Source organism: Taeniopygia guttata, chromosome 20 (assembly GCF_048771995.1).
Source record: "Taeniopygia guttata chromosome 20, bTaeGut7.mat, whole genome shotgun sequence".
In the NCBI taxonomy this organism is placed as follows: domain Eukaryota; kingdom Metazoa; phylum Chordata; class Aves; order Passeriformes; family Estrildidae; genus Taeniopygia; species Taeniopygia guttata.
In genome coordinates, this window is record NC_133045.1 from 12,215,981 (window position 1) to 12,242,841 (window position 26,861).

At 43.3% G+C, this 26,861-nt stretch overlaps 2 protein-coding genes across 5 annotated transcripts; both read right to left on the reverse strand.

Moving 5' to 3' along the window:
- Positions 1-364: 364 nt before the first annotated feature.
- Positions 365-13,374, reverse strand: NPEPL1 (aminopeptidase like 1). Its single transcript, XM_030288623.4, has 12 exons — positions 13,170-13,374; positions 12,200-12,385; positions 10,904-11,074; positions 8,268-8,357; positions 7,509-7,590; positions 7,189-7,331; positions 6,547-6,624; positions 3,967-4,067; positions 3,255-3,378; positions 2,738-2,914; positions 1,983-2,093; positions 365-1,249 (listed from the first exon to the last, which is right to left on the reverse strand). The coding sequence occupies exons 1-12, from the start codon at positions 13,317-13,319 to the stop codon at positions 1,091-1,093; spliced, it is 1,572 nt and encodes a 523-aa protein (XP_030144483.1). The 5' UTR covers positions 13,320-13,374; the 3' UTR covers positions 365-1,090.
- A 3,611-nt stretch (positions 13,375-16,985) lies between these two features.
- STX16 (syntaxin 16) lies at positions 16,986-26,298 on the reverse strand. 4 transcript variants are annotated; one of them, XM_002199011.7, is made up of 9 exons: positions 25,939-26,281; positions 23,652-23,663; positions 22,482-22,589; positions 21,423-21,563; positions 20,723-20,885; positions 19,709-19,800; positions 19,412-19,555; positions 18,833-18,913; positions 16,986-17,776 (listed from the first exon to the last, which is right to left on the reverse strand). In XM_002199011.7, exons 1-9 carry the CDS (start codon positions 26,071-26,073, stop codon positions 17,672-17,674), a joined length of 981 nt encoding a protein of 326 aa, XP_002199047.1. In that variant the 5' UTR covers positions 26,074-26,281; the 3' UTR covers positions 16,986-17,671. The 4 variants fall into 4 exon arrangements, with proteins under 4 accessions (XP_002199047.1, XP_004177117.1, XP_030144352.1 ...); XM_004177069.6 differs by having other exon boundaries at positions 25,993-26,267; XM_030288492.4 differs by lacking the exon at positions 23,652-23,663 and having other exon boundaries at positions 25,993-26,298.
- Positions 26,299-26,861: the final 563 nt, after the last annotated feature.

Below are 26,861 nucleotides of genomic sequence, written 5' to 3' on the forward strand. Positions count from 1 at the left end.
GAAATGTTCCACAGGCTGATGCTGGAGCCCCAGGACAGGGACTTGGTCTCTCTGTTCCCAGCCCTGTCACTGCCATGACATCAGCTGGGACCAGTCACTTCCTGCGGGTGTCCAGCCAAACCAGTGCCTGGAAGCTCCCTGGGGCTCCTACAGAAACTCACACTGAGCACCCCTGACTGCTGCTGAAGCAAATGAAGTGAATCACAAAGTTCTGCAGGACTGCCCCAAAGCACTTGCTGCAAGCTGTTCCTCTCTCAGCTCTGAGTGCTGGGAAAAGGAATGTGAGCGGGGTAATGATGTTGTACACAAAGTTTTGGAGCACTCAGTGTTCTCAGAAATGTAAATAACACCACAAAACACCACATGGGATATGTAAGCTTCTTTAATAATTATAAATTTATTAAGTGGCAAGAAGCCACTCTGCTTTGTAAACCGATTTTACTCAATCACAGTCCCTCTATTGTTTTCCTCATTTAACATGAATACATTCTGTAATTTGTATGTGAAACAATTACACAGAGGTATGTTCTGAACCCTTCTTGCTGATTTTACTGGTCAGAAGAACATTAAAACATGCAGAAACAGCACCTATAGGCCTTTTCTCATTACATCTCTTTTGCTGCTAAGCTAAACTGTCTCTGAATAAGCCAAGTCTACAGAGATTTTCTCCTTGTCCTGTGTTCCGAGATGCACTGAGGCCTGCAGAAATGTCTGATAAAACCTCACATATAATAAGTAATTCAGAAGGCTTTGTAAGCAATAGCTGCAGTTGCTTCTTCAGACTTGAGAGAGCTTCTCATGCATTAATGCACTTAGTTAGGTTTTGTGAGCTCAGAGGAGTACGTGGCCTCTTCCTGATATAGTTAGTTGAGCCTGGACTCTGCACCACTGATATTGTTCAGCAACTGTGTGCACCAATAATTTAAAAAAAAAAAAAAAAAACCAAACAATAAATCAGACTGTTTTTTATCAGAAACAAGTAATAAATCTTATCATGATAATAAAAAAACAAGTAAATTTCTGCCGTGTGACATTTCATTGCTTGAGAACAGATCAGTGCAAAGTGAGGTAACTCAGGGCTGGGGCTGTGTCAAACCAGGCGCCGTCTCTTGGAGTCCCTCTCCATCTCTTCAGGGGGAGAGTCCCCATTGCAGCCCAGGGGGGACACCAGGTTGAGCAAAGGATCTTCAGAGGCCCCTCCAAACAGGGACAGCAACAGAGCCACGCCATAGCCAGTAGCTCGTTCACCCTAGAACAAAACCAAAACAACACAGTTCACACTTGGAGGATTTGGATTCATTTTAATTTGGCTACTGATCCAGTGAGAGCTGTGGTGGTCAGCAGCCATAGCCAACCCCTGCTCTGTGCTGCTGTATCCTCACCACCACTGAAATCTGTCCCAGCTGGATTAAACACATGAGAACAGAGCTCCCACTGACTTGTGGGTGGAGAGAGGCCAGTATTGCTCAGGGCAGGGGATCTCCCACCCAGCCTGAGAATGGATTTGGAATATGAGCTGAATAAACTGTGTTAAAAAAAAAAAAAACAAAAAACAGCAAGTCGAGTGAATTGGCTTGTTTTTTAGTTAAAAAAAAAAAAAAAAAAGAATTTACACAAGTTCCACCAAAGGGAACATATTTTTGGAAGGATGATCAATTCTGGTCAATCATCTTAAAACAACATGGTTGAAAATGGAAGGCTGGGATTATTGCCATGAACAGAGACCAGGCAAGTTGTCAATGCTCACCATGATAAAGATGTCACTGACTGAAGTGGCTGCTAGAATATTTTAAAACCAAAATGAAAAATATGAACAGAAAAGAAACCAAGAAACTCGCAACAGAGACGAGTCAGTGCTTTTCTCAAGGACCCTTCTCCAGCTATTTCTGTCCCTCTGAAGTGATGGACCCAACCCAGAGCTCCTGCAGGCAGCAGCAGTGTGCATGCCCAGGTGTGTGCCCGGGGAGGGGCAGGGCACTCACGGCGTGCACGGGAGCAGCGATGTCGATGTGCACCCACACCCCTGGCCAGTCGAAGCCGATGTGGGAGGCAATGAAGAGCCCAGCACAGGAGCTGGGGGTGTTGTCTCGGTCCTGTGGGAACAATAAAAACAGACTTGGTCTCATAAGCAGAGAAAATATAAGTGGTTCATTCTGCCTAGAAGAAAGACAGACACACAAATCTCGTTCAAAGCTTAACGAATGGCCCTAGAACAGTCTTACAAACCAGCTTTACTGCAAATCCTTGACTTAGTCCCTAGCAGCAGTGTGGCCCTGCTCAATTCCTCTTCTGCCCACACTCCTTTCTGCAGTGTTCTGGAACCTCACTGCACCCTGGAACCCTCAAAAGCAGCAAAAGCAGCTGCAGCAATTCCGAGGCCTCTGTCCTCAGTTTCCTGGTTGCTGCACTCCCAGCTACTTTCTCTGCTGGTGATGTATGAGCTGAGGAATGCTCATCTTGATTTCCTAAAATATCTCCATCTAGGAATTCAGCATTCATTTAGGGCCATGTTTAAAAGGCAAGCAGCCCAAAGATACCTTTGCAGCAGGTCACCCTGTTTAAACCTGACACTGAAGACAGCCTGTAGAGCCCCAGGTGAAAGACTCTGAAGACCAGGACAATATGGGCCATTTCTAAAAGGTGCCCCCAAAAAGAGCTTTCAGCAGGCCAGCTCATTGCCTAGAAAACACGTATTTTTATATACTAGAGAAAATTAAAATAAAAAAAGAAATCTTACTGCTACAGAGTTCTTCATATCAGCTACAGCAGAGGTAAATTCACTGAAGTGGAGCTCAGGGCAGTACACCAGAGGATGGACCAAGTCTCCACAGTTCCTGCCAGCTTTAACACAAGCCTTTTCCCACTCTTCATTATTAGTAAGGACAGCAGCATGGTATTTTCCTGTAGCAATTCCCTGTTGAGGTAAAGGACAAAACCAGGAAGAAGTCACCTTCCACCACTGCTCATCAATATAACCTTGTATAAAACAGAACAGGTGCTAGCAAATAATGGTGTTAAATTTGTACCCTTGTACCACTCTGTGGTACATGAAATGGAAGCCATTTCATGGACAAAAAAGTCCTGATCACTATTAACAAATCGGTTCTGGTAATAATAAATTGAACTGCAAACCTAGAGTACTCACCTGCTAGTATCAGCTGCTGATGTCATAACATTTAATTTAAGTATGCAAAAGCAAAAAAGTTACATAAAGAACAGAAAAGAAGCTGAGTTATGAATGTGAAGTGTTGTACCTGAGCTCCAGTAAGAGTGGCCATATCCAGAATGATATCAGCTCCAAGGTCTTTGCAGGCGTAAGCGACTCCATCAGCCAGGATCAGGCGACCTTCTGCATCAGTGTTATTGATTTCCACAGTTCTGGGAGGAACACAGGGCATGTCACACTGGACTGCTTCAGCCTGGAAGTCAGGACTCACCTGCCTGGACCAAAATACTTCACAAAAACCTCATGTGCTGCTCTTATTTGACTCTGCAGGTCTGTAGGGCTGCTACTCCCCAGCTCCAAGCATCCAGACAGAGCACACAAGGAAAAGGGAAATGACAGTGCTGCCCTTGTGTGATGCTGGGATTCTACAGATTACTGCCAAAGAAGTAACGTCTGTTCTTAAAAAATATTCTAATCCATTGATGGGCTGTCTTTGCTGCTTTGCCACACAGTGCAGCTGCAGATGGACACAGGAAACTGGTTCTACTACAAAAACCACCTAAATTCTGAGTGCTTTAAGGGAAGTGCAGCTCATGATACCCATATATTTTGACGTATATTTACATGCCCCACAGGAAAATCTAAGCACACTTGAAACTCACTACTGTGGATGTCTGAAATGCAATTATCAATATTTAGGGATGCTGATTTAGGGACAGCTTCACAATCTGCATGACTCTCAGATTAGCAGAAAAATTATGTTTGTTCTGTTTATGGGAAAGGAATAGGTACAATCTTACTTTCCAGAGTAAAGAACATGGATGTCATCAGGTCTCGTTGCACGTGGTCCCACTGCATTCTCAGCCAGACAAAAAACAGCATGAAGATTGTCCTTAAACCCCTGTAACAACCAGAGGGGAGAAATGGCTTTTGATTCATATCAAGCTGATTTATTGGGACTGAAATCAGTGAGGGATTGAGACTCCTTGACAGCAATGCTACAATTTTCAAAGGAAATCTGGTGGGGTTTTTGGACAGGTGGGTGGGCGTTAGTTGGGTTTTTTAAAATGTGTCATTCTTGCTGGGAGGCACAGAGCATTTTTAACCTGTTTTTTTATTTTTTTTCCTTAGCCTCCTCTCTTCTGGTTTATCTCATAATGTTTTAAATTTGGTATAAAGTCAAGTGCTTATGTGGTTATGGATGGTATTTTAAAATGGATGATGATTCTGTTATTTATATAGCAGTTGTATTGTGTGGAGGGATTCTAGGAACAGACAGCGAGTCAGCAGCATTTAACAAATGAAAACATTGTTCCTCCTTAACTGGGATAGTTAACCTTAATACCATCAAATTCTGGGGGAAAACCTGGCTCTTAATCTCTTGATAACTGTGGCTGAAGAAATCTGGGCTTGCTGAATCAGCTCATGTTCTGAAGTCTAAAGGGCAAAGGCATCAATCAAAACCTTTCAAAATTACAGGCAGCATTTAGAAGCCAGAAAGTAATCCCAGTTTCTAGCCCAGCTGGTGGGCAAACAGCATTGCTGGAAATGGACCTTCTCTCCACAACCCAGCTATTCACAGAGTCTCACTGCACTGCACTGCATTTTTCTCCTCCAAGAGAGACATGTTGTTTATCTACTGTCAAAAAGTGAAAATCTATTTCCAGTATCAGTTTCCTGAAGCTCATTCTGCCTGCAACTCTTCAAAAGCAGGATTCACTATGCTAACATGCAGGATCATGTTAACAATAAAGAAAGCAAAAATTTAAGTCAATGTTTTTCTCTTCTCCCTTGTGTTGGAAAGCTCACAATGGAGAAAATGCATCCTTCTAGGAAAAATCACTTGATTAACTTTTCTATCCAAAGCCTTTTACAACCATGTTGTGTAACTGTTGGGACAGCATGCAGGCAGATATTTATGAAGATGGAAAATAACCTCTGCCCCTCTTCCCACTGAGCTTTCGATCCAACACACATTTCCCACTTCACTCTCTGTGACAAAGCATAGCTCAGTGGAACCTCTTCCCCTTTTCTTTTATTCTTGAAAGCATTTTTAAAAAAGACTTGAAACAGTAACAACAAATTCTTTCCACTGCCTCTCTGAACACATTTTCTTCAGGGATGTCATTTACAGGTCTTCTCACATGAGACTGTAAAATTAAGCAGTGAGTTCATTCTTTTGTTTTTCCATATAAAGATTTCTCCAGGCTCAGTTTGTCCAAACACATCACTGGCAGTTTACTCACTGTTGCAGTAATTGTGTATGAACTGAGAGATCATTTGTGCTCAGATCTACTGTGACTGTGAATGGAACTTCTCTCAGTGCAGGCAATCACAACAAAACTACTCTGGAAACAAGGACTGAACCACTGAAACCATGTCCCCCATCCATGGCTATCCCAAGGTTTCCCAAAGCTCTACATTCCAGCTCTTGTCCCTTGCAGACCTCTGACATAACTTTCTGAAGGATTTAGTTATGCAAGGTAGTTACTCTGCCTGAGATGCAGCTCACAAATCTGTTTCCAATTTTAATTCTCAGCAGATAACTGTAAAGTTTACAATCTTTCCACATCAAACATGCTGTTAGGGCCAAGGCACAGAGCTAGACTATTGATAAATGGGAATTTGGCACTGATCAGCCCCTGGACAAAGCATCCATCAGATCTATGCATTAATCTGCAGCAGTAAATATTTTTTGAACTTTGGATACTCCTTGGAGGCAATAGCTGCTCTCTCAGCAAGACTCAGTCACTGGATTTGTGGAGAGGGCAGAGTTTTATTGGCAGCAGCCACTTTTCCCCAGTTTGCATTGTTAAAGTGCAATAGGAATATTTGTTATTCTTCGTATTTCAATACCTGGCTCCTTCTCAGCTCTCCCACTACTTTCTGACCACAGATGCAAACCAACAAGCAGCTCCTGATGACACTAGAACTGTTATTATCCCACTAGGTTAATATTAGACCTGGCACAGGATTTGGAATATAGAAAGACTTCATATCCCAGAGTCACTCATCCCCTTCTTTGCTAAGGTGACAACAGCTGCCCTAAATCCCACAGCTTAAACAAAATCAGGACTGGATAACTCAAGTATAGACCCGATTCAAGGAACTAGAAACCACTCAGTCCACAGAACAAACTCTGAAATTCAAGGAAGACCCTTAAAAAAATCAGCACTCAAGGAATTTCTCACAATTCTCAAGATCCTAGTAAAGATGTGGAATATTTTCCTGGAACAGCAGAAAGAGCAGAGTGGCTCAAGCTCACTAAGAGCAGGGGCAGGTCAGAACTTCAGGATTAGACAGGCCTCTGTCTCTGGGAATATATCCAAGCTCCTTGGCAGTGCTGGGATACATGATATCAATTAACACATTTTACTTACTTGCTTTACACTGGCTTTGAAGGCACCCAAAATAGCAGCTGCTCCACCACAGTCTCGCTTCATTCCAGGCATAGTAGTCTGTTTAAACAGAACCACAGATTTTTTTTTTTTTTGTCTTTGAAAGAGAATTTCACAGTAATGCCTGCTAGAACCAGTGTTTCTGATGCTTCTCAGACTCTGGTTTTGACAGTGCTCAGCTGTCAACAACACAAACAAGGAACATGTGCCACTGCTTATTAGTGGATCTGGTCTTGGAACTGAAAAATTCTAAAACTGGGTTGCTAAACTGTTAGGAAAGTAAAAAGAAAAAGGTTGTTTATAAGTTTCACACTGAGGCCAACTCCAATGGGTTTTGCTTCTATCTTTGAAACCAGAAATTAAACATCTTTGTTCCCACTTTCTGCCTTTCAGTAGGCAATACTTAAAGGGCAAAATATCATTTTGCTACTGAATTGTTCTGCAGTGGTTCTTGAATCCCATTTGGTCTTCTCCCCCAATCATTTGTGTCCATAGGGATGACAACAGAGAAAGCATTTAACTCAACAAAAAGGTACTTTTGCTTCCTACAGACATTATCTGAACTGCTTCCATCAGAAAACAACAGTGTAAGCAAAGGCAGCAGCAGGACAAGTGTTTCTGTACCTTTCCCTTGATGCTGAGTCCTCCAGTGTCATACACAATACCTTTGCCCACCCAGGCAATGGTCTGTGTGGCACCATCTGGAGTGTGGCTGAGAACTGCCAGGGCTGGAGGATGCAGAGCTGCCTTTCCAACTCCATAGATACCTGGAAAACAGAGAATTAAACCTGTGGGAAAGAAAGACTGCAAGGAGCCCCTGTGGGTATTTTCTTGGAATACTATAGACAATAAAACAGTTTAAAAAATGTGCAAATGAAACATCACAATGGCAAAACATTCCAGTCATCTGCTAAGAAAAAAGTGTAATACTCAACAAGATGTACCTCCAAAGCCTCTCTCTTTCAGCTCCTCATCCCGGATAATGGTAGGAGTAATCCCAAGATCCTTGCCAACTTTTTTGATTTCCTTAATAATTCAGAAAAAAGGACATTGTCAGTCAATCATCAGGACACATCACTGCTTTTCCACACAAATGGATAGCCAGTTAAAGGGTTTTAGTGATTTTGCATGCATACACATACAAACAGTCACAATTTTGGGAGTGGTGCTGCTTTTCCAATGGCCTAATTCCACTGACACATCCTTGACTTGCCATGGCATGAAATATAAATTTGACCTTTAGACTCTGCCAGTAGAAGAAATCTTCTGAAGCAAAGGACAACTGTTCACTCTACTGGATCATGATGTAACAGGACAGGAATAATTTCATTTTCAACAGCTTTCCAGATCTTTATGATAAAACTCATTCGGAAATAAGTCAGCTGTCCCATGATTTCAGTAACTCTGGTCACAATCAGGTTTAAGACAAGAATCTAGTGCCATGACCAAAGGAAGAACTCATTTTTTCAGCTTCCCAGTGCCCTACTCCAAGCTGTAAACTCTGCCTCCTTCCAACCCTGCACAGTTCTATGAGACATGAAAGGCCAAAGGAAGAGCCTGAGCACCCCTGGCTGGACTGTGTCACCCACTGCTGACACACAGCTTGCACTGAGAGACAGCAACACTTGGGCTTGATTCCTGCAGTCTAGACTTTCAATTAGCAATTGGAATAGCACCTATTCCATCAGGTGCATCTCACCAACCTCCAGGAAGTTGTCAGTGTTCATCTCGTTGCACGGGGTGTCCACGATGCGCGCAGCCAGCCGGACCCCCTCGGTGGCACTGGCCAGGCACTGCGAACACAAGGGAGGACACCTGGCAGGGGCTGGCCTTTGGCACAGCTCTGCATTCATCCCTCTGCAGCCAGCACCACGGGTGCTTCCTCTGGAGCACGTTAATGCTTAACTGACACCACCACAGGCACAGGTAAACAATGCCACCAAGCTAACCATTATTTTTTGTATGTGTCCAGCTTATTTTTCTATCTGCTTTAACTTGCAAGCAATTGTATTCTTTTACTGAGCAAACTGATGCTGCAAAATTAGTATCTTTCTCCATTACTAAAGGGACATCAAGAAAGCAATTTGAGGTGGAGGAAAGAAAGATAAAAGGAAGCTAGTTCAGGAAGTCACAATGAGTTTATGGGTTGCTGGGGTTGGAAACCTGCAGAGATTGTGTAATCTGCAACATGGGAAATGACAGAGCTTGTACAGGGCAGGCAGAATGGCTGAGGGAAATAAAGATTACAGCTGTGAGGTATTCTATATGGCAGGCCCATGGGGAAACTGGAATGTTTCATGCTTGTGTAAAACATGCACTGTTCTCTGATTTCTGTGGCAAAATGGACTGACTCTCTGCTGGACTGAGCAAAAACTTATCTGAGCAAGAGTGGACAGAATCAAAATGGTCAAGCAGCCAAGGCTGTTTCCTTACAGAAGGATCCCCCTGGCAAAAGAAGGACCATGAAGACACCAGACACCAAGCTTCAACTTTTAACTCCCATGAACTACCAACTTGAAGCTGTAAGACCTGGGGGAAGGAAACTTTGTGCAGCTTTCCAGTAGCCACACTACACTGAGGACCACACACAGCACAAGGGTGAGTCAAGATGGGTTTCACAGGAATCGGAGGTGTTGGACACTCACTCACTCATGCTGAGGTATCTGAAGTTTGGCTTGGCCAGACCAGCCTAAGGACTCCATACATTTGTATCCCATCACACTCCTAAACCTTGGCTTGCTTTGGAAATGTGCCCAATTCCCTGCAATTACTTCTGATTGCTTTACTGTCCCTGACGGGGTAAGGACCTCCTCAGGAGCCAAGCTCTGTCTGGAGTGATTCCCTGTTAGGGCCATACAGGTAAAAGGAGGTGCTCTAACCCCAAGGCCAAGCCCCAGGGGAGCAGCACGACTTCCAGAAATAAGCTGTGCCTGTGTTTGTGTTTCCAGAGTGCTCCAGAGAAGCGGGGTAATGGCAGCCTCTAATAAGTGCCTTGTAAAGCTCTGACAATCCCTGCTAGTCCTCACCATAAAATACCCTGTACAATGCAGTAGGTGTAAAATACAACATGTCAAGGGAGAGGTCTAGATAAAAATGTCCTACCACATGCCTCTTCCATGCTCTGCATTAGCTGTCTGGCGCTGGTGAATTTAAGGGGTGCAGACTCAGCTAAGAGGAAGCCAGTAATATTTTTGGCATTGACATCAAGGGGAAAAATGGGAGGTAGAAATAATTGCAGCTTTGTTTTTAAGTTAAAAATAACCCAAGTGGTTTGGAATCTACCTATCTGAAGGAACTATTTTTGACACCAGCTATGCTTTTTCTGATTTGGGGCATGGAAAAATGGAGTGATCAAGAGTTGTACTCTCAACACATCTGTCTTTCCCACTTTTCTGAAAACTGGGTTGGCACCATTTTCTGGGGCCAAATCAGTTCATGGAGTAAAGACCAAGCACAGGGGAAAAGACACGAAAAAAACCAAAACCCTAAAGCTGTAATTCAGTGAATTTCAAATGCAGCAACACTATATCTTTTGTCAAATCCATTGCCAAAACTTTCAAGGGATTTCTGTAACCTCATTGACTGATCAGCTAAGGAAGTATCCATCTGTACTAAAGCACAGAACCTGGAGCACTGAACAGGGAGTTCCCTAACAGATTAACTGCAAATCTTGGAATAGCTTTTAAATTTATGGATCTTGAAGAGGAATGACCTGGCATGCCAACAGTTACCCAGTGTGGAGTTTCCTCTCTGCAACAGTCAAACAAGGAAAACAGTTTTTGATTTTCTGCCATTGGAAGATGACTTGGGACATATTTCACTGTCATGTGCAGCTCATCTCCAAGCTGTTTCTTAGGGTCTTGTTTTTGGCCACAGTTCTGCCAGAAGAACTCAGCCAAAGAGGTACATCAGGCAGAAACAGCAGAGGCCATATGTGATCCCTGTTAATGACTTTTAGTGACACCAGTGTGATATTCACCTGCACAGGCACACACAGCTTTTGTCTGGGTAGAAAAAAGTGAGAAGCCCACACACCAAAAGCAGTGTAATTAAAGGCTAAAACCAGAGCTTGCATCTGTGATACATGTGAGACAGAAGACATTTTCGTTGTGCTGTTTGGTGTTTTCCACCCCTGAAATCTAAATTGTGGATAACATTCTCAGCATCTGCTGCAATATGTTTGGCATTTCTACTCACAGATGCTGTGAACTGATCAACTCCAAGGAACCCTGAGCTAAGATAATTACACAACACCTATTCCAGAGGCAGCTTGAGACAGATGTATTTGTGTGTGCAACGAACTGAAGGAAAAGATGACAGAAACCCCCCAAAATCTTACTTTAAGTGTTGACACTTCCATCGGTCCGTTGTTTTGGCCAACCAGGAAGAATTCCACTGTCACAGTTTTCTTCTCTGTGCGTCTGGAGGCGCTGGAGCGATGCGTGAACAGGGGGAAGGCCCTGGCCAGGGCACAGGCGGAGGCGAAGACTTCGGAGCGCTCACACACCATCTGCAACAGCAAACAGCACCAAAACATGTCAAACAACACCCCTGGGGAAGGCTGCACTTAAAAGCTCTGGTACCTGGGGTATTCCTGGGGAAGAGGAGAAAAAAGGAGCTGGGTGGGAAATAACGTTGCCCAAGACAAGCTCATTGATCGTGTTTTGTACGGACAGAGAGGCACTGTGAAAACACCCCAGTGAACTGGTCCAGTTCATTTCCCATAAATGAATTACACTGCTGCAATTAGTTCATCCTTATAAGGGACCTGGACTGTTGTAATTATACCAGGGCAATTAACACAGGTTAGCCTACAGATCAGGACCAAAAGAGGCACAGGAATCACCAACATGTGCTCAAAACAAATGTAACAAAGAATATATGAGAATGTGAAGGCAGAAATTGTATGAAAATGTGGCTAGTATTAACCCAGAAGTTTGTTAGCAGGTAGATTATTTTTCTGAAGTTCATTACAGAAATTACCAATGGAAAGCAGTTTTAATTAAACACTTTCAAAGGCTAAAAATGAAGTAGAGTTATTACTCTTGCAAATAAGTGTTCCAAGTGAAGACTACTATTAAATTTTTTTGCTCACACTGTATGAGTCTTCTCCAACAACTTACAAATCTGATCTTAACTGGAGAACCCACAGAAACAAATAAATTCATCAGTCTCATATAGAAGATGACCAAAGAAATCCAAGAGCTCATGCTGCAAAGGACTCACACCGGAGCATTATTTGCATCAAGACTTTTAAAACTCACTGAACAATATAAGCAAGGCACCACTCTTGGGTTCTGTGATACAGACATAACACTCTGGCCACATCAATCTCCTGAAACGTGCAAACATCCCAAATCCTAGTCTGGAAAAAGCCACTAATAGTTCATTTTGCATGGGCGTTCCTGGTTGAAGATGTTCCATACGAATCCAGCCATAATTTCCTCCTTCTAATGTGCTTGAGCATGTACAAGCCATTACAGTCAGGTCTTGCCTACATGCCAGTGCAAAACCAATCATGTCAGCGTAATTATATCAGTCAAACTTGCCCTCCTCCAGTCTCCTTGGAGACAGCTACAACCCGGAAAAGTCGAGAAAACACTCGCTAGACATTTCATTCACAGCAGCCACTTACAACAATGCATCTGTTGACCCCCCCCGGCAGGCAGTTCCTGACCAGGCGGGTGACGAACTGCGCTGCGGACGGGCTGTTGTGCCGGCTGACCCTGGAGGGCAGCGCGGCCACCGTGGCGTAGTTCAGGTACAGCGGGCAGCTGTCCGTGGGGTTGGGATTCAGCGTGCTCAGAGCGGACTGCCAGATCTGGGGAGAAAAGAAGGATTTAAAGACAAAGAACCGTGCCAGACTTTCCTTCCCACCTCACCCCTGCTGTATTTAGGGAATTTTTAATGACAAGGGTTTAGGTGTGGGAAACAAAGAAATTGTGCACAACAACCTCTGGAATGAAAAGAAACAGGAAATTTGACAAACCGGTTCATTAACCAGAAAATATAAACGTACTTTCCATTACAAGCATCTCCTTTAAGCCATATGAATTACAATCTAAAACCACACTGTTTAGTGCACAGGCTGGTTCAGAGCTTTCTTAACTTGAGACAGTTTTCCTAGTGATAAATACGAGGAATGATTTACTAGCTCCGAATTATTGTTTCACATAGCAATTTAATTAAAAACAAATAAAACTAAGAAGGGTAAATATTATCTTAAGACACTGGGGAGCCGTGTATAAAAACCCCTAGCCAAACATCTCGCGACCTAAAAGCCGCAATGCAAAACGTTTATCATTCTACCACAAGCCATCGGCACCACTGAACAAACAGGTCCGCAGTGGCTGCGGGCGCGGAGGGGCTCTCAGCGTTCCCTCAGAGAGGGCAGAGCGCCTTTCCCCCGCCGGGGCGGCACAGGGGCTGCGGGAGCGGCTGCCCCGCCGCAGCAACAGGCTCGGCCCAGCCCGGCCCGGGGTCCCGGGGCACGGCGGCGCTCAGGGCCGGGGCGGCCGCACCGCGAGGCCGCGGGGCCGGGCGGACACGCGGCGCGGGAGCCCCGCCGGGCTCTGAGGGGGCGCGGACCCGCGGCGCGGCCTCACCTCCTCGGTGACCCGCGGCTGCAGCTTCCCCCGCAGCTGCGCCCAGGGCAGGCGGTGCAGGTTGTGCAGCTGCCCCAGCACGAGCAGCGGGCGGCTCTGCGGGTCCGCCTCACCCGCGCTGGCCTGGAACTCCAGCTGCACGTTCGCCATCTTCCTGCCCGGCCCGGCCGCGCCGCCCCGCCCCGGGCCCGGCCCCGGCTCCGCGGGGCGGGGACGCGCCGGTGCCGCGGCAGCGCCGGGCACGGCCCGGGCGGGCTCCGGGCACGGCTCGGGCAGCGTCGGGCACGGCCCGGGTGGGCTCCGGGCACGGCTCGGGCAGCGCCGGGCACGGCTCGGGCGGGCTCCGGGTACAGCGCTGAGCCAACACGGCTTTCCAAGTGCCTCTTCGTAGTGGGTTGGAATAGAATAAGATGATTATTCGGATCTTTTTGTAGTTGCCAAGCGCCTCCTGTTAATGTTTGGTCAGCGGGCAGTTATCAGAATATGCTGATTTGGAAGGACAGATTATTGAGTGCAACTCTCCTGCCCTGCACGGACATCCCGACAACCCCAGCCTGTCCCTGAGAACGTTGTCCAAACGCTCCTGGAGCTCAGACAGGTTTGGTGCTGGGACCATTCCATGGGGATGCTGATGCTCATTGATCTGCAGCCAGGCAAGCCGCGAAGGTCTGTGCAATCTACGTGGGAAAAGTGAATTCTGATGCATACAATGGAAATACACCTAAAAGAAAAAAAACCCAAAAACCTCAAATCCAGGCTGAATTCCAGGAAAAAAAAGCTTCCCTAGAGTACGGTCTTTGAAGGGACATCACAGAAACTTCATTGAAAATAAAAGTTGTAGGAACATCTGTTGCAGAGGTTGGCCATGCATCCTCACAGATGGGAAAGTAACTCAATATATAGGCTCCAACTTTAACGACTCTCTTTACTGAGCCACAGAAAATACTCTGCTCAGGGTCCACTGTTATGCCAATACACAGATCAACGTGGCAGTGAGAGGACACGCAGCAATTACTTCAGCATTGAGACATTACAAAGACTCCTCCTGGCAGTAAGCTCCCAATCACAGAGTTCAAATTCTGCCATTCCTGCTGCTCTGAAAGTCCAAACCCAGCACATTCCCTGAACCCACAGCATCTGAAAAGCAAATAAAACAATAGGAAACAACTAACCCACGAGCCTTTTGTTGCAGTTAAGGGCAGCAGAGGAGGGTCCTTGTGAAGGGAATGGACAGAGGAAATCAATTTTACCTACAGAAACTCCCACCACCAGCAGCTGCAAACATTTCTGTTTGTCTGAGCTTCAGCAGAAGCTGCAGCAAAGACTTACCTCCTAGTTATTGATCCTCTACAAGTATTCATGGAAATAAGCCAGTAAAATATCATCTTACAAAACCCATCAAAATTAATATGCAAAATTATAATGAATTCCCTGTTTTAATGAGTTTGGTTTAAGGTGACTGTTTGGTTCGGGTTTTTTTTAATAGTAAGCATATTTTTTCCAACAAAATCAGTTTCATTGTAACCTATTCAAGAATTTAAGTTTTGCAAGGCTGTACCAAAAGCAGTTTCCAAACACTTAAGCAAAAGAGTTAAGACTCCTTTTTGTTGTGGTTCATAAAAGCCAACCTTAAATCAATGCAATCTAGCAGTGAACATGGCATTATAGATATCCAAATTTTAGCACATTCCAAAGATCAGCAAGAGAAAAACCAATTCTTCCACATTAGTTTTCAGTTTCTAGAGAAAACTTGTAGTAAAAATAAATTTGCTATTACAGTGCTTTTGGCATGTAATTAATTTCTGTTAACAAGTAGCAGCTCAATTTTTGCACACTCACATGCATTTTAATGGAGAAACTTATAGCCAACAGCTTTACAGGCCATTCCCACCAGACGAGGAGTCACAAATCCCTGGGAGTTGCTTTAGCAATGCTGTTCTGTTCTCTTGTAAGGAATCTGAGCTTCCATACAGGTTGAGAAGAATCCAGCAGCCATGAAGAAGCCCCAGGCTGAGAGAGGGTCCCAGCTCTGGCTGCAGCAGCACACAGAGATTTTCCAGGGCTGGGCAGAAGCGAAGGCTGGAGGCTCAGGCAGCTCCTGGAACACCTGAGGAGGCAGCAGCTGCTGTGGCTTTTCTGGGCTTTCACTGCCCAAAGGCATGGACTGATTTTGTGGGGATACTCCCACAAAGCACAGCATCAGCTTTGGTTGAACTGCTGACAGTTCTTCAGACTGACTCAGAATAAACCACACACCAGCAATTATTTAGAATCCAGCCTGTCCTGAGTTTTCTTCCTCAACAGAATCAAGCTTCGATAAATTCCAGCTCAAGTTACATAGGACACTTGACATCTGAGTTTAACCTCATTAAAAATGCATTTCCTCTTACAGAATTTGGGTAGAAATAAGGTAGACAGTGGGCATAACTCATGGGAAATCAGCTCTTGACAATGCAAATAACATTGTGCTATAGAAAGCTACTTCTTTAAAAGAAAAAGATATTTCATGTCACTGCTACTTTCATTTATTATGAAGAACAGGAACATGTTAACATCACGAAAGTATGTTTCAGCTTATAATTTAAATAAAAAAAAAAAAAAGAATAATTGCCCAATTAGGTTGGAAGTGTTTTATTACTTCTTTGAAACCATCTGCCATGATAAAATGTCAAAAGCACCGGTCAAGACAGAAATAAATAACACGATCTCATGTTAGAGAGAAAGTTGCAAATACAGTATATTAAATTATAGCCATTTGCTGCTTCACACCAAGTGATGCAGACAGCACGAGGGAGACAGTAGTTTTTACTCACGATCATTGAAAGATCTATCACCAGAACAGGGGAGCTGCACACCCAACACAAGCCTCATTCTTCCTTTCACCAATTTATTTCACAAATTCCATGAAGAGTTTGAACTGGCAGTTTTGGTGGTCCAACATCCCCTTTCTCTAGAGGTAACAAGAGTGGTACAAAGCTTTTCATAAGCCCCACAAAAAGCCAAGGCTTTCATGTTTTTGCAGTCATTGCTTTCGGGTCCATCCCTGAAAATGGTCAGTTTAAAGCCACGTCTCAAGTCCTCTTTAGCACAGAGTAAAGAACCTCAGGGCAGGCAACAGATGCAACTTCAGTATTATAGTGTTTTGAAACTGCACTTCTGGGGCTTGGAGCAGAGCATCTCTGCAGCTCTATGGGGAGCATCTGTATCAGTCAAAGAATGAAGGAAGTTACAGTCCCTTGGGGGAAATAAAAAAATAACCAAACATATAAAAAGCAATATTAAAAATATTAAGACAAGGCCTCTGCAATTGCACACCACTTCAGGCCTGAATTAAATTAAGAGTATTCTATTACTTATATGTTGCTTTAATTTCTGCTGTATGGCCTGCAGCAAAGTATTCCACTGAAAAAAGCAGTGAAAACCCCAAATTCTCCACTGAAGGCCTTGTAACATGTCACTTGCATGACACCTCTCATGGTCAGTAAAAGACCACAAACACGTCCTCTTCCAGGCAGACAACTGAAAGAGAATTTTCTGACAGGGAAAATGGATGTAATATCTACTGTAGTGAAGCTACTCTCTATACAAAAAACATAATCCGTATGGACAAATGTAAAATAAACAACTTATACGACAGCTACAGTATGAAACATCCAAGACCCACTGCAGCAGGCCAGAGATATTCTCTTTTTGGGTTTCTACTCCAGTTTTTCAGCTTAACTTCACTGCTTTAATGTAATATCTGTACTTTAGCTAAAAAAATAACGCATGAAAAAAAAATATGATCATCATAACGAAGGAAAATCATTCCCATGATTACTTAAACTCAGAAAAATTTTTAATTAACTAAACATGTTAAATTATGTCAGTGATTATGTCTTGTTATTTACAGATCAAGTACCACTGCTTCTTAGCAATGGTGCAGTATCTAAATTAAGATCACAGGGGTTGGATTATGTTCTGATTGCTAAAAGCTTTCCTTTTTAGCTGCCTATCCAGTTCTTTGGAGTTTTTGAGTCTGGAAGAATGGGCATTCAATCAAACAATTTTGTGTCTCAACAAATTTTAAATCAAGATCAATTTTTAAAATCCAGTTCCATTGAATCAGTAACATGGTTTAAATTTGAAGCCTGTAACAATTATGACATAAGAATATAGAAGACAACACATTTTTGTTCACAGTAACACACTAATTATTGTAGTAACTGGTAAACTTCAATTTTTAATTATTCTTAAGCACTGTGTTTCAAAATACCTCTGCATAGAGCACCAAATTTTTTTTGTATGGGAGGATCAAATTTCCTGACATTTTCCACATAATCCTTACAAACACCTCACAGACCACCAAACTTGTACTTCGAAGAATTCTACAGAAACATTGCACAGACGTTGCACCACAAGGGCTCATACATTCAAAGGCAGCTTTCTGGAGTGCAGGTCCATCCATTCACATTGGGAAAAAAGTTCACAGAAACTCCAAAAATGAGAAAATGAAGCGAAACCTAGTGTGACTTTACACCAATAAGAACAACAATAAGGACAATTACTATAACAAATAAAATTAAAATAACGAGCATCTTCCGATTCTTCTTTTGATATTGCTCTGCCTGTAAAACAGAGAGGAACGAGTTAATAGTTAGATTTCTGCAAGGCTGAAGTACAGACTCGTTTAGTGTAAGTGTAATATATTGCAGCAATTCCCACACAATAACTCTGATCTGCACCAGAAGCTCCAGGGAAGGTAAATGTGCACTGAAGTCACATCCACCCATGTTAAAGACTTAGTTTGACGAGATAAGATTCCTGTATCATGTCTGAAGGACATTAAAATTCACAACAAAATTCCTTTTCTAATAGGCACATTTGTTGTACTTGGTTAGCTGTGTATTTTCATTTAATTTTAATTACAACTGAAAGCTTTATTTTTGAGTTGGTTCTCAAGTTTTCTGCTTCATTCCTTCTTTCTTCTAACCATATTTTCTCATCCCTCTCCTCCTTTTTGCAGGGGAATTAATAGGATACAACATAGAGGAAACTCTCCAAAGGCCAAATGAAAGTCTATTAATAGAAGCTAAACAAAACAAAGCTTGTATTTTGTTTTTAATTAATATGCCTTCAAACTAAAACCAAAACAAAATGACCACAAAACTCTGATCTGGTGAGATCAATGTTTTAAAATATTTTCAGGTGTTCATAGCAAAAGCTTCACATTAAAGCAAGAGGTCAGACCTAACATCTAACAAGTGTCAGATGGTAAGAGAAAACATTAATAATTATTCTTTCTGCTCATATGATTGAAATAATGTTTTCAAACTAGAATCTGCAGTGAGGTACCCAATAACCAGCCCTATTCCCAAGTGCCTGGATTTTCAAAGAGAGAAGGAATTGCACAGGTCCCAGCAGGTCAGCAATATAAATATCAAAGCACATTGGTTGGATGCCCAGAAAGTCTTCTAAGAACTCAACTCGAGGCATCAAGCGTGACATTAACAGAAGTTACATGGGCAGCTCCTCCTGCAGTACAGCCAGACATTTCTCACTGTACTGAAGGGACTTCTAAAAGGGACAATGTCCAACTGAAAATCAACTGAATAACTTCATAGCTATTTAATTAGAAAAGCTTATTAGATATGCAAAATGGCTTAGGTATTCCATCAGCTTACCTTATGCAGTTGTTTTAGACCCTCTTCAGTTTTCATACATGACTGTTCAATATTATAGTCAATTCTATCTAGAACTGTTCCCTAAATAAAATGGAGAAAACAAGCACCAAATTGAACCTAAATGAACTTCATAAAGCAAATGTTATCATAAGCAGCAGAGTAATTAACAACACTCACAGCAAACAGCTCATGAGCTATGTAAACAATGAACTTTTACAGAACTAGCTGGGACTTCATTAAGCAACTTCCTTGCTCAGTTCCTAATAACAGCTCTGTCATCACATCACATCCCTTATAATCATCTTAATTCCAGACCAGGTGCTTTTGCCTGACAAATTCAACATAAACTGATCTCTGGGAGAAATAAACAAGTGAACTTTGGCTTTCTATGGTTTTTGTTTTTTAAGTTTAACCCACATCACCAGTTGATTTTTTATTAATTTTCATTAACTCAACTTGTGGCAGATTTCAAGCAGAGGAAACCTGAGCATGAAGAAGTAAATTAGGAAAAGTGAGTCTGGAAGCCTCCACACTACATGGAATGTCCCATTTCTCACTAACACTGTGCTGTCCATGTACCTGTTCTACTATCATTGCTCCCAGGTCCCTAAATATTTCGTTGAGATCAGAGATTGACTGCACAATCTGACGGATTTCTCGTTCCCTCTCTTCCACCATCAGCGTGTTTTGTTCCACCAATGCCAGTTGGTCATCTGTAAAACCCTGTTGAAATAGAAGATTTACATGTTGAACTAATATTAACGACATGGAAATAATTAAAATCATAAAAAGATTTCATAACTCAGATAGATATTTACAATCTGAGAAGAGAAAATGCAATTCATATTGAATTTGTGTAATAGCATCTTAACTTACTCTATCATAAAGTGTATCATCCTCCCCATCATCCATCAATGGGACTGAGGTGTCAAAGAAGTGTTTGGACCTTTCTTCTCTATTTTTCATACCTGCAAAAGACAAACTATATTTGAGCAAGATATTTAAGAACACTATAATCAGGGTAAGGTCTGAAGCACCAGACAGAAAAGTACAAAAAAGAAAATCTGGGTAGTAAATTACATAAATCACAATATTTAAATTTTAACTGCCTGGCTTACTATTTAACAAAAGCATAACATATTCAACCAGACTCGCAAGACTGATTAAATCAGTGATTTTTAAGTTGTTATATTCCATGAAGTTAAAAAATTTAGGAAGGTTAAGAGCCTTAAAGTGTGATCACTCCAGGATATTTTATAACAAATTCTCTTGGGAACAAACCTTGTCTGAACTGTGATCTTCTGTTCCACCTGTGCCATTTATACCACAGGAGGAGGAACTATCCATGTTAAATTTAAAAATAGAATTTTTGTGGGTTTTTTTTCAAGATTTAAAAAAATCTGTCTCAGTTTAAAAGCTAATAGAACAAAATTTTACTTTTAAACAGAAATTATTGCACTTCCAATCCAAAATGGATGCAGAAATTTAATTTATCACAGACTAGCTCTTAAGCTTTATCTATGCCAGCCTGCCATCTGCAGCAGGTATCATGGCTGAAGACCAGTGGCTGCTTCACCAGTGTAACAGATGCAGCTCTGCAATCACAATTTGAGAAGTAAAATGCATTAAAATTGTGGATAGATGAAATCTGGTTTGTTGATACGTTCAACTATGACATTTCTTCTTTAGCAACAAAAAAAGAAGTAGAACAAAGGAGTTTGAACATGGGCTGTGAACTACAAACTCTCCAGTTCCAGCCTCTAGTTAGTCCTGTGTGCATCACTTAACCCTTCTGTGCTTCAGTTTTCCCAACCAAGAAAATAAGCACAGCTCAGTGAGCGCTTTCCACAGAAGGGGCCCATGCATTACGGTTCCAGCTCTTATGCTTACGTTTGAGATAGTCAGACTGTGCATGCCTAAAGTTGGTGGAGAGGTCCTGCAGGGACTGTGCTAAGGAAGACACTACATTCCTGAGAACACGTGCTTCTTGTTCTGTACAAGTCCGTGACCTGCTCTGCAACACCTGCACTGCTCTCTGACATCTGTGGAATAACTGAGAGAACATTTCCATTAGTGCAAAAGCATACAGCAGCACACACTGTGAACACACGTTGCAAAAGTGCCACATTGAAGACTAATACTTTGACTTCTACATTTTTTAAAGTAATTTTTCAATTTGCCCCGTGCAATGTTTGAAAAGACATGGAAACAAAATAAATTAATAAATAATTTTGAGCTAACAAGGTAGCAGAGTAATACAACTCCCTCTGACCAAAGACATTTGCTTCATTATAATTAGCTGGACTGCAAGCCCCAGAATAGACATCTGTAGATACAGTTTTCTCTGAAATAACTGTAAATTTGATTTGGTAATCTCCCAATCCTGTTCCAAGCAGAAAATCAAACAGGTAAGGGAAAGAACAGGGAGGTTTAAGCGCCTTGTTGGGAAATTCAGAGCAGAGCCCAGCACTTCTGGCTCGCTCCAGCACTGATCACAAATTAAATCCTTTGCTTAGAGCAAACCACTGCCTCATCCTAATGCATTAAAGATGTGCCAAACTGGAGGTTTAGGACCCAAAGCACTCTGTACCTGTGTGATCTCCTGGGTTGTTATTTCTATTGCCCGTTCCTCTTCACTGCTGTCATCCAGTGTGGGTCTGTTTAGATGTTTATCATGAAGACTGGCTAATTCTTTCATCTTCTGTTTAACCCTGGCAATATCATACTGAATCTAAAACAAAAAGCCCAACATGAAGAAAGGGAATTAATTATTGCTTCAGGGGGAAAGGTTCTGACAAATGTTAGACAAAAATCATTGAGAGAAATCTGTAACATAAAAGGCAGACCAAATATTATTAAAAGACACATAAAGAGCTGACTAAGAAACTGAATACTCTTAATAGAATTTGAGTTTGCTACTTTTTAAAATCTATTCATTAATCTTAGACAAGACTGCTGCTTTCAAATGTGCTTCATTAAGTTGGAATAATATTTTTATAATTATACAGCATCACAGCAAGAAGACTTAGCCAACTTCCAAAAAATTAAATGAAAATTCAGGTCACACCTCCAACTCTGTCAGAAATTGAATAGCCTCAACTCAACAGCAGAAGTTAAATGCCGTGCTTTCAACCAAGTAATTAAAAATAAATCTGTAAGGATGATTATGATAGCAGTAAAAAGGAGACTAAGCATCTTTTGGCACAATGGGTTCTGTCCACACAAACTGATGAGCCAACATGCGTTCTCAGTGTACATTTGAAAAAAAGGATTTTCTGAAAGTCAAGAATAGCTTCACACTCCAAATGCTGGAAAAGGTATTCAATTGGATTCTTCCAGAATCACTCCTTTGCATTTGTCCAAATATTTCCAAAACTTGCAAGGCATCTAGACTGAAGAGGCAGAAAAATTCTCCTGCTAGAAAACAATAACATTTCCTGTTTCCAAGCACTGAACTGCTCATCTGCACCATCTTAGGGTCTATTCACTGCACCCCTCACCAGCTTCAAACAAAAATCTGAACTAAAATTCTTATTTGAATCTTTCTTCTGATACTATTTCTGCTACAAAACTGACAGAATGTGAGTGACAACAGGAATAAATCCCTCCGTGGGAAGTGCAGCTGGATGTGCCAGGGCACAGCACTCACCTCGTCTGCCCCATCCACCCATTTGGGAGGCAGGCGCTTGGTGACGCCGATGGCAGCCTCGGGATCCAGGCTGATCCCCGACACCAGGGCCATGCGGTCATCAGCCAGCTGCACGGGGAAAAGAGACAGCAAATTACCTTCTGCTAATTACATCCAAATCCTTCAGCATCAGAAAATGTGCATCTATGCCTTGCCATAGAAATGAACCTCAGAGATGTGTTTGCTCGTGGTCAAACATCTCGTCTCCTGGTTCCTAATGACCCACACCCTCCCACTTCCTGCAGCATCTGAAAGCTTGGAGTTGCTCTTGGGATAAATTCTTAGCAAGTTTTCCAGGAAGAAAGGTGGTATTGCAATGGGAATTTGAGTAACTCTCATGTTGGTACATTTCTATCAGACAACAATTCACAGCCCATGTTGCAGCACAGTTCATACTGGGCCTGGCAAGTTTGAAAACTGCATTGGGAAAATCTCAGAAAAAACATTTATTATAACTGCTTGTTCTCAAATAATGTTATTCTGAAGAACAAACACTCTTGCAAACTGACATGCATCTCATATGGTTAAATTACTTAGTAAGTGATAATTAAATTGTGCCAAACACAAATAGCCAAGGCAGTACTGCACACAATCATCAATATGCCACTTACAACATTAACTAATTACTTGGAAAAGCTTTCATACAAACACTACCCTTGCTATTTTCTCCCAAATTTGTAATTTTCCTTTATCAGGCCTAAAAAGTTTTGTGGTTCCCTACCCCATCCCTTTTTAAAAAACAATCCCGCTTCCTTCCTGAGCAACTCTTTTTTGAAAGCAATTTCTTTGTCCCTGACCTTATTTCCTGATCAATAAAGTTTGCATAATTTATGCACGGCATGAAGAATAGTTAATGGCTTCACTGTGCAAAGTCACTCTATCCTACTTGCCCACCATAAGTCAGACATACATTTATGTATGGTTCGTACATTTATGTATTCACAGTTTATAACATCACAAAATGCTTGATTTCTCTCTGCAGCCTGTTCTTCTATAAAGACAGTGCAAAGTGCAAAGACACTTCATCCTATACAATGAAATTATATAAACTGGCAGAATAAAGAAAGATTATTTTAGCTCACTGATGTAGGCTTGATGCACCATGGCAGAATAAAATGTGAAAAACAATACCTCATCCAGCTCCTGAAGTGATTTGTGGGTCCCATCAGCCCCATCCAGTTAGAAACAGCAAAAGATAAAAGGGAAAAAAGAGACATAGGACCGATATAGGGCATGGTCAGTTGAGAAAATACTGATTTATTTTTAAAGCATGATGGTTTACCAAGAACAAACAAACTGGCTTTTAAGACATGGTTAATCAATAAATACATCATGACATCATGATATTGCATTTTAAGTCAGCATTTTGCTTAATACACCAACTTTAAAAAAAACAACATTTCAGTTCCTTGGTAAACAGAAAGAACTTAAGAGATCAAGTGCAGAGCTTGGTTTGTTTTACAAAGCAATTTCACAGTGAAGTTTCTAAATGCTGAAATGTCAGGCAGAAAAGCAGCAGTAGAACCCAGTGAAGAATGACAGCAAGGGCAGTCTGACTGCAGCACTCACCATCCACTGGGTTTGGTTATGGTTGGAGGGGGCACAGAGAAGCTTTTGTAAGACGTTTATTGAGAAGCACCCCAGTTCTCAGAGGATCAAAGACAGCAAAGGACAAAATGCAACAGCAAATGCTCAGTCACTTCTGTACACACTCGAGCTGTGCTCTGCTTTCTGGGAGCATTAACCCTGCAGGAATCTGAAAAAATACACAAGGACACGTGTCTGCACCTTCTGTTCATCAGTCCTTGCACTGGGGAGGGGATGAGGGAGCAAAAGGATATTTTACTCCAAGATTAACAAAATCAGACCTAAAACTGGACAAAATCCTTTTGGTTTAACAAAGCAGCATCAGCTGATGATCTCTTAGGAGATTCCCCAAGCTTTTGGAACAGGACTCCACTGTTGAAGATACTGCTTTGATTATCGGAGTTTAGGAATGAAATTCTTGACAGTTCTCACAGCAAAGGATTTCTGAGGGGAAGGCTGGAATGAGCTAAGGGAAGCTGAAGTAGGGTGGGCTGGAATTTGCCCCCCTGGCCTGCTGGCACCCAGAGAAACCTGAACCTCTGACAGCAGCAGGCACCTGAAGCCAGGAGAGACAAAGAGCTCACACCAACACCCTCACACCTCTGGCTGAACCAGCTCATTTGTGGCACTCTGAAATGCCCACCAGGGCCAAAAGTGACTCCTTTCACCCTGCACAGATGGACAACTCCCACTCACTGAGAGCCTCCACTGCACTTGAGTGAAAAACCTTCACTTAATGTTAACAATCAGTGCACATAAATATTTGATCCAGGTGCTAAATGTTATTGCACTGACTGCTGAGTAAAGTGCAGTTTCATTGCTCAGGGGTAGAGTTCAAAATATCACTACTTATTCTAGGTGATATTTTAAAAATATAAAACCTTTTAAATATATTCACTTTTCTAGGTGACATTTTAAAAAACTCAAGGATCTACAGAAGTGACATTAAAGAATTAACAAGGACTAAATGCAGAGCCAAAGTACACATGTAAAATACAAATTACTGCTGACATTTACTGTTTGCAAATGCAAATTAATACACAGCTTATTAGACACAGGTGTAATAAAGGTAGCAATGAACAAAGACCATTGCCAGCAACAGGAAACATTGCTTTTCCCAACGAAAATGCATTAGTGTAAAGCTATCTAGAGTGATGAGACTGCCAGCAGATATTTACTGGTGGCTATGAGAAATAAATGATGAGTTTAAACAGAAAGTGTGAAAACCTGAACTGCCAAGCAGCCCATCACAGCCTGACTGGCTCAAAACCTAGAAAAAGCTATAGAAACTCCTCTGAAGCAGAAACTTTTGGTAGTTTCTGTAAAGAGGAGTTACACTAGAATCTAGAATCCACTTTCTCACAGATGTGTTTGAGTATTATTTGTATTTAGGGATAAATAAAAAGGCAATGAACATCACAACAATTTATAGAGAAATTTAAGCAATGGGACTAAACTACACCAGTGTATTGAACAGTGCCCACAGTGAGGTGAATAGAAGAGTTCTGCTTTGTGAATTTACTTCTTTTTGGAGGTGAAGAGGCATCAAACCCCTCCTGTCAATGACAACAGTCACTGAATTATTCTGCACGAAGGGAGCAGCACACACAGATCTCTTCTATCCCTTTCACGGGAAGGAGAGGGAACAGAGGAATCACCAGGGTGGGGAGGGACGGGCAGGGGGAGGAAGGTCGGGGAGGAAGGTCGGGGAGGGATGGGGGGGTTTGAGGAGAGGGCTCAGGAAGGGGAACCGGGCGGGTGAGAGGCCGGGCAGGGCGGGGCAGGGCACGGCCGCCCGGCGAGTACAGAAGGATGAAGGGAGGAGACTCACCGCAGCAGCCATGCTACGTGAATTCAGAGGGCTGGAGGAGCCGAAACTACTCACTTGCTCGGCCAGCAGCTGCCGGCTCTGCACCGCGTTGTTCCGCAACAACAAGAACGCGTCCGTGAGACGCCGGGTGGCCATGGCCCCCCGCCCCGCCGGGCCCGAGCCCAGCCCGGGGCCGCGCCCCTCGGAGAGTCGGGGCGCAGACCCGTCAGAGGGTCGTGAGCGGGACCGCTCAGAGGGCCGGGGCCGGGCCGGCGCTGGGCGGGACCGGGACCGCCCGGGCCGGGCCCCCGCGGCCGCCGGGCGCCGCCATCGCCCCGGCCCGCGCCGCCACTTCCGCCTGGTGCAGCGCCCGCCGCCTTCCGGCCCGGCCCGCGCCGCTCCGCCCGGCACCGCGGCCGCCACAGCACCGTTCCGCTGCTCCGGGGGCCGGGGCGGCAGCGCGCACCCGCGTGTCCGTGACCGTGACCGTGTCCGTGTCCGTGACCGTGTCCGTGACCGTGTCCGTGTCCATGTCCCTGTCCGTGTCCGTGTCCGTGACCGTGACCGTGTCCGTGTCCCTGTCCGTGTCCGTGTCCGTGTCCATGTCCCTGTCCGTGTCCGTGTCCGTGTCCGTGACCGTGTCCGTGTCCATGTCCCTGTCCGTGTCCGTGTCCGTGTCCGTGACCGTGACCGTGTCCATCCCCACGGTCATCCCCATGTCCGTGTCCATCCACCCACATGGTCGCCCCAATGTCCGTGTCCATCCCCACGGTCATCCCCATGTCCGTGTCCATCCACCCACATGGTCGCCCCAATGTCCGTGTCCATCCCCACGGTCATCCCCATGTCCGTGTCCATCCCCATGTCCGTGTCCAACCCCACGGCCGTGTCCATCCATCCACATGGTCACCCCAATGTCCGTGTCCATCCCCAGTCCAACCCTT